This window comes from Struthio camelus, chromosome 1 (assembly GCF_040807025.1).
Source record: "Struthio camelus isolate bStrCam1 chromosome 1, bStrCam1.hap1, whole genome shotgun sequence".
NCBI classification, from domain to species: Eukaryota; Metazoa; Chordata; class Aves; order Struthioniformes; family Struthionidae; genus Struthio; species Struthio camelus.
The window spans coordinates 29,054,310-29,067,686 of record NC_090942.1 but is presented as its reverse complement, the minus strand read 5'-3'; the positions used below and the strand labels follow the sequence as shown (position 1 = coordinate 29,067,686).

Below are 13,377 nucleotides of genomic sequence, written 5' to 3'. Positions count from 1 at the left end.
GGAGATTTCCTGCTAAAGAGAATTTTCAAGAATTTTTCAATTTTGAGATCCTGAATTCCAGAGCATTTAGAATTGATTTGGGTTTTGTTTATGCTCTACCTGTGCAATGTGCGCATTCTGTAAAAGACGGGCACGCAGGTGACGGTTATGGGCCCTTCAGTTCAGAGCCCTGGAGGTTCACTATTCATTCTTGCTGAAAAGAAAAAGCCTGGGAAACCAGATTTGACTTTTAGTGGTTTCAAAGTACAGAACATATAGTAAAAATAAGAAAATAAATGAAAACATTTTGGAGGACTTTTTGTAGAACTTACTTAAAAGTATAAGATCTGGTTTACCTTTTGCTATCTGCTTGGAAATCTTACCTCCTAAATTTGCTGGCAGAATGCAATAAATACATTCATTCTCCCTCAGTTAAGGCACAAGGGCTGCTATCGCAAGTCTTTTTTGGCAGATAAGATCATTCAAAACCAGCTACGTTCCTTAGTTTACAGTTCTGCATGGCTTAGTGAAGCCTGATTTTAATGCCCTTATTTTGCTAACGTAGGGACTACAACTCAACTACAACTCTTCAAACGCCACAGACTAGTGCATTATTATACAAACTGTGAGACATCCAGTACCCCCACAGAGCAGCTTCAGTTTCTTTTTGGGTGTTGTCACTCCAAAAATAGATAGTATGCTGAGATACTAAGTAGAGTGGCAAACTACGATCTGAAGTCAATCCAGACTTTGAAGATACAAAAATAAAGAAATATGGAAAATGTAAACTTGGTAGCAAGACAGATTCCACATGATGCAGTTCAGCTCCCCGCTGCTGGCTGCAGTGTTGCCTGGCAGCAGGCTATGGGGGCGTCTCTCTTTTTTATTATGGGATTCATGCAGAAGGACTATTTCTGCATAGGTTCCCTCTTCTTTGCTCATTGAGAGCTGATTTAAAGCTCATTAAAGTAGGAAAGATGCCGACTGACTTCAGTACTTTTTAGATCAGACCCTTTGTCTGGTTCCTAATGGGGGTAGTAAATTTTCCCATATAGAATATATGGTATAATTCTTTTGAAGTATTCTTCAGCTGCCTTTCCATCCACAATAGTTCATTTGTGAAAGTCTTCAAGTATAGCCACAGAGAGTTGAAAAGAAATGTGCCTGTCTTACTGGATTTCCAGATGAAATAATAGCCAAGGATCTCTCAAATACTTTCCTTTCAGCTTGAAAAGGAAGTAGGGTCCTTTGAAAGGCACAGCTGTATTACATTTTAGGAGCAAAATTATTATCACTGAAGCATTAAGCCTAAGACTTTGAGACAGTATGATCACAAATATAAATTAAGTCTTTTATTCTCTGTTGTTTGTCCAGTAGTACTGGCATGTTTGCAGATTTATGCAGTTTCGTTAAAAGTCCCCCATAAACCCTGAACCAATGTCTTTTGATTTTTTTTACTGGCAGTGGTGACCAGTACTTTTACTGAGTTTTGTAAGACCTCTATAGTGTTCCTACATTTTTCCCACCATTGTTATATTTCACAGGACAATTTACAATATACAGAAAAAAAAAAGCATTTCCTTTGTAGATTGTCTCTATGTTTCTGAGGGATGGTTTATTTTTAACTCGGAATTAGAGGTGGCCAAATGTAAAAGATTTAAGGAAAGAACAGCAGAAGTCATATTAACTTTATCACAGCCAATGCAATATCTGATTTTGGTGTCTTTGAAGCTTCTTCACTTTCAAAAGCTGACTTTCATCAAGCTGACAAAAATGGTCATTTGGGGCATCTTTTGTGTTCAGTATTCAGTTTCTAACAAAATAAGCACATTGTATGTTTAACATACTAGAAATAAGATGTGAATGACAAGAACGGCAGGATTTAAAAGACAATTACAATGCACAGCTTGTTCAGTGCCCCTAAACACTATCCTTCAAAGCTTTGTAGTATAGGTTTTGTTATTTATTGCTACTGTCAGAGAAAGCTCATAATGTGATAAATGAAAGGTGAAGAACAATTAAGATGAATGATAGGATATACTCTACCAGAAGAAATGCTTTTTAAAAAGTTATTCTTTGCACATTCGTTAACTCCATTTGAAGTTCTAGAAAACCTGATGAAACTAATGCAGTGTTTTTTAACAGATTCTCCCAAGCAGTGCTCCATTAGAAGGTGGGACAAAACTGACAGTGTGTGGATGGGACTTTGGATTCAGCAAAAACAATAGATTTGAATTGAAAAATACAGTAGTCCATATTGGAGGACAAACTTGTGCCCTGGAAGCAAAATATAGCAACAAAAACAAGTAAGAAACCTGAAGTTTGAAATTTCCTTTGTGGGTTTTTTTATGGTATAAACATTCAGTCCATAAGTATCATCCTTCAATTCTTACATTTCAGCCAGAAACCAGAGGTGAGAAGCAAACCTCTGGTATGATAAGTTCTCCAGGAAAACAGTGCTCCAAATGGAGATCCAATAAATCTAGTCAGTGGTGATAGCTCCTGCAGCAAGCCTCTCCTGGTAGTCTGTGGCATGCTGTTCAACATCTGTGGGAGCTGGCAAGAACAAACCTATGCAGAGCTTTGAAAAGGTGGCAGATCCCTCTAGCCAGGATCCTGTAGGGCTCAGTTACCTCATCTCTGTCTTCCCAGTTCATGAAACGGCTGGAGAGAAACACGTGCTGATACAGGTGTTTTGTCATCGGGAGGCCCCTCAGCTCCACCTCTCATTCTCCTCCTCAGAAATAAGCATCTGAGACAGTAGCTTAAATTCAAGACAGAGGTTATTCGGGTTGTTACTGTAAAGAAATAGCAAGTTCAATGAATATCCTATCTCAGCTGAGACAACTATCTACTAACAAAGCAGCGTATGAATCATGGCCATGGCTTCCCCCAGCAAAAACATCACCTTCTGTAAGCATTGAGCTGTCTCCTAGCTGCTGCTCTGAACAGTTCTAATGCAAACAAAATGATTTAAGGAGAATAGCTCATATATGAGACTGTATATATGTAATGATGTAATTCATTGACACATATTGGCATCAAAGTTCAAATGTAATTTTGGTTGATATTTAAATTTACTCAGTATGTTTTTGTATGATACATTTTTTCTAATACTGCTTTTTGCCAAAATTTGGCACTAACGGAAAATTCCAAAAGCCAAGTCAGCCATCGCATGAATGGGAGGTATTTGTTTTCTTTAGCATGCTTCTTTTTTTCAGAAATATATTTGATACATCAAAATTATTTTCTCTGGCTAAGTATAAGCATTACAGTGTTTGTATTTGGTATGATAATAGAAGATCACAATTCTTTTAGCTGTTGTTTCTGAAATGTCCATGACGCACATAGATTGATGATATATTTAGTATGGATCCTTCATTATTATGAGTTAATGTGGTTATATTTTATTACAAAATAATCAAGCTAGAAAAAAATTTAAACACATTTTTTCTTTGTTTTTCAAAGGCTGGAATGCACAGTTCCTCCTGCAAAAAACACCAGTTTTAATGTATCCAGTAGTGTTTCTGTTGGACATGGCAAAACATTATTCAGTACGTTTTCTTACGTGGTAAGCATTATCATTAAAACTTTAATAACAAAATTAGCTTCATTATTTATTAGGAGAAGACACAGAGTAAGTTTCTCATGAGTCTAATCCAGTGTGGTAATTCTGTGTTCCTGTTTGCTTTACTATTACTTCACCAAAGTGCTAGCAAACATGTTATGATACTTCCTTTTCATGTTTCAAAAATAAGGAAACCTAATTTAATAATCCACTGTTCTTATTTTTACTCCCTTCAGAATCCTGTAATAATAAGTATTTCTCCCACCTATGGCCCCAAGTCTGGTGGAACATTACTAACTTTAGCTGGAAAATACCTAAACAGTGGAAAATCCCAAAGGATTTTTGTGGGCGAGAAACCGTGCACCTTGAAAAGGTAAGGTGGTCACAAAAAAAAATGTTTCCTTTAATATTGAAATGGCTTGATTAAATGTCTTGTTTAAAAAAAAACAAACAAGCAAACAAAAACCAACAGTGCACTGCTCTCCTCGCATTACATAGAATTGGTACTGTAACAAGCGTTCAGTTCCAGCTTAGATCCTGAGTTTGGGATCTCTGAAAGGTCCCTGGAAGGGACCACAGTTCCCTAGAAGTCGTCTTTATTCTGTAATGCCTCCATTAACCTCATGAAGAAGTTGCACAGAGCAATAGCAAATCAGCTTCTAAAGAACTACGAATTGCACATTTCCTATTACTTTTGTCATCCCAACTCCCACACACTCATCCCGGTCTCCTCCCCTAGCAAGAGCTGCAGTTCTTGCAATTGCTTACAATGAGCAGACGGTCATTTCCCACGCGGCTGCACAGTGCAAACCTGACAGGGTTCCTCTGTGGGAAAGCGGATACTGAATAGCGGAGCAGGGAAGGTGTTTCTGCTCCTGTATCAGGGAACCGCCTCCAAACCAGAGGTAGCAACAGTTTGGTTCTTTTCTTGGTATGTATAATATCATTTTGAGAACTAATTAATTAATTTCTATACTGGATTCAGAAGACATAGTAGCTCATTCAGGAATCCCTAAATTGCTCTGTGTGGACATGCCTTAATTCTTACCTGACTATAAATGTTAAATAACAAGCACAGATTCTCTGTTCAGCGTGGAGAAATGTTCTGAATTTGCTAGCCATTTTGCCACGATGCAAATCCTGCCTGGGCCTGCTTTTGGTTACGCTCGGGTGACGCCCGTCTCCCCACTGCCTGCCCCCTCAGCAGGTGCTCCGAACACCGAACACCTCTGAAACACTGGTGCGTACCCACCAGCCTCTTTTCTCGAGGTTTGCAATGCGGGGAAATACCCCGCGTTGCAGAAAGAGAAGGAAAGCGTCACCCTCAGCAGCTGTGGCACAATAAGCCAGTCCTTAAGCCCGGAGCCTGCTGTCACCCTGTAGGCTGGCAGTTCCCTTTGCGCTGAGCAGGGGCCAACACGGCCAACACCAGCACGGGAGAAACATCTTCTGCCAGGCAAGGTGCAAACAAGCCAAATAACCTGCTGCTTCTGCGTCACGTCGTGTGTGTTTTGTAAGGCTCCTGTTCTGCATATGAGTAAATGATGTGGGACTGGATGACATTTTTCACAAGTGTATCCTTATGCAAGGTTGGGGCTTGCTAGAGGCTGGCATTTTAAGAAGAGTTTACAGCGCTAACAGGCGAGCCCTTTTGTGTCCTTTCAGCGTGTCGGCGAGCGCTGTGGAGTGCTACACTCCGGCACAGCGCATCCCGCAGGAGTATCGCGTTCGGATGGGCATCGACGAAGCCGTTCGAGACGCAAAAGATCATTTCACATACAGAGAAGACCCTGTTGTTTTAAAAATTCATCCAGCCAAATCTTTTCTTAGGTGAGTAAAAGTTCCTTTTAGAAATAAGAAAAGTGGTGAATGAAAGAAGAATGGCTGTGGTGCTCGGCAGTCTATCCAAAGAAATTGCATTTTTATCGCTATCTGCCATCCCGACTGCTTCTACTATGGTGTAGTTGCAGAGGGCAGATCATTTCCTTTCAGAGGTGAAGGAGAAGGGGGAAGGGTGCCTCTTCATTTTATGTGATTTAGCTCCTAGCTGCTGCTGAGTGTACCTGCAATACCCTGCTGAGATATACCTACTGTACTGCTAAGTGTATCTCCACTACTGTGTCCGGACATTACACTGATTAGTGAGGAAAATCATTTAACATGACAAGTCAGCGGTACTCAGGAGAGCAAATGGATTTTAAAACAGTCTAAATCCAGTATACATAAATATTATGAATATATATGTATGATAGCATATATATGTGTGTGTTTTTAAGTGACATATTTATGATCTTATTAGCTTTAATCTAAACCATCTGCCTTTGCCAAAAAAATGTCAGCAGTAAAAAAGACACCTTTTCTCAGTACCAGTGAAAGCAACAAGTTAAATAGGTTAGCAAATGCTGAGGACAAGTATACGTCATGCTTTAAAATGTACACATTTCTTTCATATCCTGGTATATTTCTTAAAAGTATTTTTCTTTTTTGCATATGGTTGGTTGTTACATCAAATGTGAAATCATTTTCCCAGAAAAAAAATTGGGGGGAAAAAAATGGGAAAATTTTTTTCCCCATTCTCAGAGCAATGCATTAGGTGTTCACCCTTTATATCCCCAATTTTGGCTTTATGTTGTCATTTATTCTGAAATATAATTTGTAATTAAGTTTATTATAGAAGTTGTGTTGTTATCCTACTCTTTTTTTTTTAATTTTTAATGTTTCCTAGTGGTGGAAGTACAATCACAGCTCAGGGAATCAACTTGAACTCAGTGTGCTTTCCTCAGATGGTGATTACTGTACCTAAACTGGGAATGAACTTCTCTGTGGTGAGTCAGTCTCAGAGAAGACAATCTGTTATCTTGTCATCTTTGTGTTCTGAATGGCACAGAATTTTTGGTGAAATCACTTTGATTTTGCTGTGAAACTTAGGGGCTTCGGCAGACATTTTGCTATTTTCTTCATAGGCTGTTTCACTGCATAGGCAAAATTCATTGGAAATTAGAGGGGGGAAAAACACGTTTTACCTATTGGATCCTATTCCAAAGAAATTAAGCTTTCACAGTATCAGATAACAAGATTTTCTTTTTCACAATTTAATAATGCAAATTCAATGATTAAACAGAAAACGATGCGATATACATGTTGCAGATTTGCCAGACATGGCAAATTCAAGCAGAATATATGTAATAGGAAATCTGTGTTAATGGTGACTGTGGATACAGAAAGAAAATGGAGCAAGTGTGAAAGAAAGAGGAAAAGTAATATGTAAAATCAGGAGGAAGTGTTATGTTAAAGAATTGTTTATCATTGAATTACCTATTAGGGCAAATCTTTCATAACTTATCAAAGTTCAGCAACTAAATTTTAAGAAAGGTTTGGGCACCTGCCACTGTGAATCTCTGCATGAACATAGACTCAGGGGACAGACAGGAGACCGTCAGGCATTTACTTTAATCTTTATCAGGCAAAGATTACATTTATTGGGTACTTGGGACTGGAACTGTTTCCCCTAAGCTTTTGCCTACACCTTTGTCTTGCACCTCTGCTATTTTCTTATCCTATAAGGTCCATTTAGCTTAACTGAAGCTAAATTGACCTATGTTCTTCGTAAGATGCTATGCTACTGTCCATGTTCTTAGCTTGTTGCTAATGATATTCATATGCTATTGCCTGTTATTATTGAATTCTAAGTATTAGACTTAGATTTGCTCAAAGCATTTTAAATGGTATGTCTACAAATTTGCAGTCTTTTATAGCTTCAAGGTCATAGTATTCTTCATGATCCTAGTTTTTATTATGAGTGTTGGGACTTGATTTTCAGCTGGATCTAATCATGGCTTATAATTTAATGGGTACAAATGTTAATCTGAAAATGGTGTTCAGTGTTTTCACAAGGAACAGCTAGGAAACGAAATATGTCAGTGGAATCAACCGAACACAGAATTTATTAGGTTTTCAGCACTGCAAACATGATTATTTCTAGGTACAAAACAATTACAAAGTAAAAGATCATTACTGAAATCAGCTTTATCAGATTTTGTCTTGCCTGGATTTGAGCTTTCTTTCTTTCAGAGTAAAGATCATTCACCTGCTTTGTTTTTTGCCCCGTGAGAACATGTAGCATTGCTTCTCTTCAGGTCCTGATTCCTTGCTTAGCAAATGCCCTATCAGTGAGTGCAGATAATATTTGGTACTTACTGGAATTCACAGTCTGACTTAGAATTTGAATTTTAAGAATGCATGTTAGAGAAAACCTAACAACATCATAGTTTTCAAAATCGATGAAGACGTTACATACAGAGGCTTCCTCAAGATGTGCACAGATATGAGAGGATCTGAAGTTTTAAAGAACTAAATCTACTGTCCAGAAGTGAGTGGGAAATCCAGCCAATGCATGCTGTAGAACTTTCTCTCTCACCAAATTCTTGCTCCCCAAATACTAGGGAGGATCCTTTCCTTCAAACAGTGGTTTGCTGCCATCCTGCCTTTAATTTGTTCTTGAAAAGTGACATTGACATAGATAATCAGAATTATCTTCCTTATTGTTCATCTCATTTGGCTTTCTTTTCGTAGTTCCTTGCAGCGTGCGTGAAATTTGCCAACACCCAGGAAGAGGCAGGTCTGACCCTCCGCTTCCATAAAGATATTTGTCAGTATCTTCCATAAAGATATCACTGTCGCTCTCCTACCTCTAAGAATGTGCTCTGGTGTAAAAGCATATGTACACGTTTTCATTCTCCCTGCATGAAGGGATGGAATATAACCTCAAACAGATTATAGACAAAATTATATTAAACTTTAACACTGTCCAGGTAATGTATTTGCTGTATTTGCTGTATTGAAATTAAATGCTTCTGGCATTCAGCAGCTTTCCCTGCCTCTGTGGCAGCCCAGCTCTGCTTGCCATTTGTTCTGCCATTAGTCTCTACCTCAAGCTTATTTCTGAAGGGAAAGGTATTTGCTCTGAGAGAGAAGGGGAGGATTTAATAGTGAAAAAAAGAGATTGCATTATGGTCCTGAAGAAATTGCTGGTGGAGGCTGCCTGTGATGCAGCCTTCCTCATCCTGCATTGTCGACTCTGGGTCCTATGTGCTAACACACCACAAAAACAGACTTTCTTCCCATCATTACAAAAATAAACAGCAAAGAGGAGCTATTACTCCTCCTTCAGCACAGATCGGGAGCGCTGCAGTGCCCAGCCATCACATGAGCAAAGGAGACAATAGGTTGGGGCCCTGAACAGACCATACCCAGACAAACAATGCAATACAAAATGATTAAGTCCTACAGCTGAAGTTATATATCCTTCTTGCTTCCTTAGTTTGGGAGAGGAGAGTTAACTGAGTCATTTCTTATTGTAATTTAAGCCCTTTTTTCATAGTTTTCTCTCACCAGCCTCTCCAAAAGCTGCTTTTGTCAGCGTTCAGAAACTCTGGGTCTTGGGAAACCTGAGGCCAGCACTGAAACACATCCCAGAGCATCAAAGGAAAGTGCAGCTGGGAGGGACCACAAAGACTCAGCCTGGCCGGCTTCCCTGTGGCAGGACCCGATGCGCCTAGACCATCGCCTGACAGATATTTCTCTAGGGTGTTTTTAAAGCTCCTTGTGAAAGAAATTTCACAACCGCCCTTAAATAAGCTTTGGAGAGAGCTGTTCTACCTGCTTACCTAGTGGTTTGGAAAGCTTTCTTTCTAATAATTAACTCAAATCCCAGCTGCTAATTAGCCGTCTTCTTGTTTAACTCTCAGTGGACGCAAACAACAAACTGGTCACCAGTCTCGCCTGCTAATTTTACATGCTTGCGCTAAGCTATGATTCAGCCTTTCTCATTTCCAGTTAAAACAAACCAAACTGCTCTAATTTCTCCTGATGTGTTGTTTCCTAGAGGTCTACTCATTCTTCCTGCCACCTCCTCGGTCCTCTCCCATTTGTCTAAATTGAAATTTGTCTAAATTGTCTTCTCTTTTTCTTCCCATCCTTATAAAAGAGGCTAATGGTAGAACTGGTAAAAGGCGTTCTGCGGAACAACTCCCCATAAGAAATGCAGTTTCACTGAAACTGAGGAGTTTAGGGGGCAGTATGCCAGTCTTGAACAGGACAAACAATTAAATTGATCTTTTCAATTTTCTTGTTTCAAACTCATTATTTCCGAATTTTTCTTTTCAAGAAGGTAAAAAATGTCTTGCTTCAACTTCTTCATTTTTGGTTCATATTTATTTAAATTTCATTAAAATAATAACTTAATACTGTTCTCACATTAATTATATTTATATTACATTCAGTGTTCGCATTATCAAAATAATACATTTTGCCTTATTAAAATTCAGTGGTCAAGCATGAGTGAAACAAGATACTCTAAAGTTACTGAACCATATGTTTCAATACTTGCAATGTATTTCTTTTGGATTTTTATTTCGTGAGTTCTTCTGTTTTTTCTGACTACAAACAAAAAATATGAATTTAGGGAGTTCTGCATAAATTCCACTTCCTGATAGCTCTGAATAATGCCTAAAGATACTGCTCACATGGCCGGTTCTTGTGTGGCTCACATGGCCGGTTCTTGTGTGAGGCACGCAAGGAGGGAAGCAGCTCTTTCCACCCTTTCGCTTTGTGTTGTGCTTCTGTAAAAGTTTTGCGCAACTTGGAATGGTATTTGAGTGCAAGTGCCTGTTTACAAAATGTTTTCCAGCCTCTGCTTTAAGTCCTGCTAGATGATGCCTTCTGTCCCTGAAGCACTTGAGGTCTTTGAAAGCCTGTACTTTGCTTTGATTCCCAAATAGCAAACAAGTGGTCATTTGGGGATCCTTTGTTGTAGCAATCTGAATATTCCATCCGTTAATTTAGATATATATTCCCATCGCTTAACCTCTTCTAGCTATCAATGACCCAATATATCCGAGGTTGCACAATTAGGGAGAAGCACCTTTTAATGCATATCCTCCAACAGCTGACCTTGTAACTTTATAAGATCTCTTTCCACCAACTTTTAATTCTCTCTTCAATAAGTAGTCTCTCTAATAATCTTTAGCATTTTTTAATTGTTTCAGTTGTTTAGTTCCCTATTAGATGCCATTTCCTGTTGTATTCTGATAGGTTTTTTAAATATACCGGTGTTCTCTCAGGATCTGAATTCCATGAACAATCCATATACATAATACTCATTAAACTGCCTAGAACTGACTTGCCAGCATCTAACTTTAATCTATTAAATAATGGCGGAAGAAATTCCCTAGAAATGGTGAACGGTGAGTGTGTGATTATGAAAGATTTTCCTGACTGTGCATCCAAAGGCAGTTAGGGTTGGATCCTCTAGTTGCCTCTGTGGCATAAAGCAGCCACAAAAGCCCAGCAAAGAGTTTCCATCATGCAGGGGCAGCATCGGCTTTTCCTTCTGTGCTGATTCTGCATCTCATGGGCATCTCTCGCCAAGAAAGGAGTGCAGTGGGTGGTGTACAGGGGGGGCCCGTGCTGCTAACTGACTAATACCAAACACTCGCTGCACAGCCATTTGTTGCACCACCTGAAATGGCAGCAAAGGTCAATGAGTTCTCTGAGCAATCTTCAAGACACCCTGCCTGGGTAGCCAAGTCTCAGTTTCTCACCTACACTGAAAAGCCTTCTGAATGGGTTTTCCTCAAGTAAGACCTGAATTCGCATCTCTTTCTACTGAGAAATCATTTGGCAAAGATGCTTAGAAAGTCTCCCAGTTTCCCTTAGAGCTCATCCGTCTTTCATTCCTCACAGGAACTCCAGAAGTTTAGACTTTTTATGAAAGGATAAATTGGCCCTTTTCTCCCTTCTGACTGCTGCAGATCCTGTAATACACATCAGACTGCCCCTGTCTTATCTGGGTCAGCTGCTGGGAGACCTTTGGAGCTCAGAGATCCTCCCTCATACTTTTCCTCTTGTTGTGCCAGATGAAAAAAAAATTGAATTGGGCACTGAGGTTCAGAATCTGTAGGTCAGGTTTGAATTAATTGCCTCAAGGGTCATATTTTACAAATGAAACAAGAATACATACCTTTAAGTGATGAGTCATATGCATTGTGCAATGGATTATTATTCCCTATGGGGTATATTATTTATTTATGCTTGTGAAACGCTCCATGATTTTGACATCTTTTCTTCCTTATTGTCTTCAGATGTAGATTATAGTCAAAAAAGGAATACAGGTTCAGCTTTTAAAATGAATGTATTTTAAAGCCTAATTAAATAAAAGTTAAAGGTGCTGGTTGATAGGCAGTATCTTAATTGAGTAGGCAATAGATTGAATTAGGTTTTTTTTCCTATAGAACCTCAATCCAATATTTCTTGAAAACTAAACCATCATATTCTTCAATTGCTAAAACCAATTTCAAGGTAAAAATGTCATGTCAAATCATGTACCAATAAGGGCATTGCAAATAAGATTTCTCTTGACCTTACCAATCAGTCACATTGCATCCCCTCCAAGGAGTGTTATTAGATTTTTATCATTCTCTGAGAGCATCCTCTTCAGAGACCAGCCTGATAAAGTAAAGTATCTGATTCTAATAGATAGCCACAAACAAAGTTATGAATACCACTGCTATTCATTTAAGGGACATCACTACTCTACAGTAGATAAAAAGTCTAATGAATTTACATTAATCATATAAATATAATGATTGCTTAGGACATATTTGGTTCTATAATTAGATATGTTTTAGTGATCCCTTTCTAGAATCAACACAATGTTATGGATATCTTTATGGATATTCATAGAGCATGGAAAAATATGGCTTGATCATGTGTTATACTAATGATGCATCTTATTATTACCATACTGATTCAAATGAATTTCTAGACCCATGTGATATAGCAAAGCTTAAGACACAGTAAATAGCCTGTAACAAGGCATTCAGAATAGCAAGAACAATAGCAGTGTAATACTGTAGTCACACGGAAGCAAATTCTGCCTTGCCTTGTGTCCCACAGATTACCTTGCTGTCATGGGGGGTCACACAAATATTTCTGAATTTGTGCTAGGAGCCTAACTGGGCTGTTAGTTGCAGCAGCGCATCCCCCATTAGCATCAGTGAGAGCTGCACCCGTTTAGCTGAACACAGAACTTGGCTTATAGCTCACAGACATGTAAATCTTGGAGTAGAGCTCTAAAACTCTAATGTTCAGTTTCAGAGCCTTAAAAATGTTTTTACTGGCAGATTTAAGTTTTCATAATATTACGTATAGAAGCATGAATTGCTGTGATGGTGAGAAAAAGTGCTGATTTGGAGACAGATAATTTAATCCCACTTTTCAAGCTAATGTGACTATATAGCTGATATAGCTTGAACCATTAGGTTACTGATTTGCATTAATTTAGCATATTAGAGACAAATGTGAGCTAATTTCACAGCTCCTTCGGACAGCATTTTAGAATGAGAATCAATTTAATTTGAAAAATAAAACAAATTAATATTTTGGCCCTCTCTAGATGCACAAGATATTCAACAGCACTATTGGTTTTCCAAGGACATCTCTTACAGAACAACTGTAAGATTTATGGTGACTAGAAGCTAAGCCCCATTCTTACTGTGCCACGTGTTAGCCATTCTATTAAAAAAAAGTGTAATGTCTGCTGTCAGGGATTCCCAGTATACGGGGTACTACTTAGAGAAGGTTTATACAAGTGGAAGAGAAGTACTGGAGTTGAAGCAACTTGATTTGGACCAGAAGTCCCTCAACCATATCCATGGTAAGCAGCATAAAGAGGATGCACAGTCAAGGCAGCCACTCTGCCATTCCTGTGATGCTGTGCAGCAACCACCATTCCTCCCACCAGTGTTTGTAGATGTGCTATTGGCTTCTGT

General features: G+C 38.8%; 1 protein-coding gene across 5 annotated transcripts in view; it reads left to right on the top strand.

Annotated features, from left to right (window-relative positions):
• The window catches only part of MET (MET proto-oncogene, receptor tyrosine kinase), a 91,398-nt gene that overhangs the window by 52,494 nt on the left and 25,527 nt on the right, over positions 1 to 13,377 (top strand). For all 5 annotated transcript variants that reach the window (XM_068932682.1, XM_068932673.1, XM_068932692.1 and 2 more), the window contains 5 exons: positions 2,125 to 2,285; positions 3,448 to 3,550; positions 3,784 to 3,920; positions 5,213 to 5,377; positions 6,273 to 6,372. In XM_068932682.1, the coding sequence (XP_068788783.1) occupies positions 2,125 to 2,285; positions 3,448 to 3,550; positions 3,784 to 3,920; positions 5,213 to 5,377; positions 6,273 to 6,372 (666 nt within the window). The remainder of the gene's footprint in view (positions 1 to 2,124; positions 2,286 to 3,447; positions 3,551 to 3,783; positions 3,921 to 5,212; positions 5,378 to 6,272; positions 6,373 to 13,377) is intronic.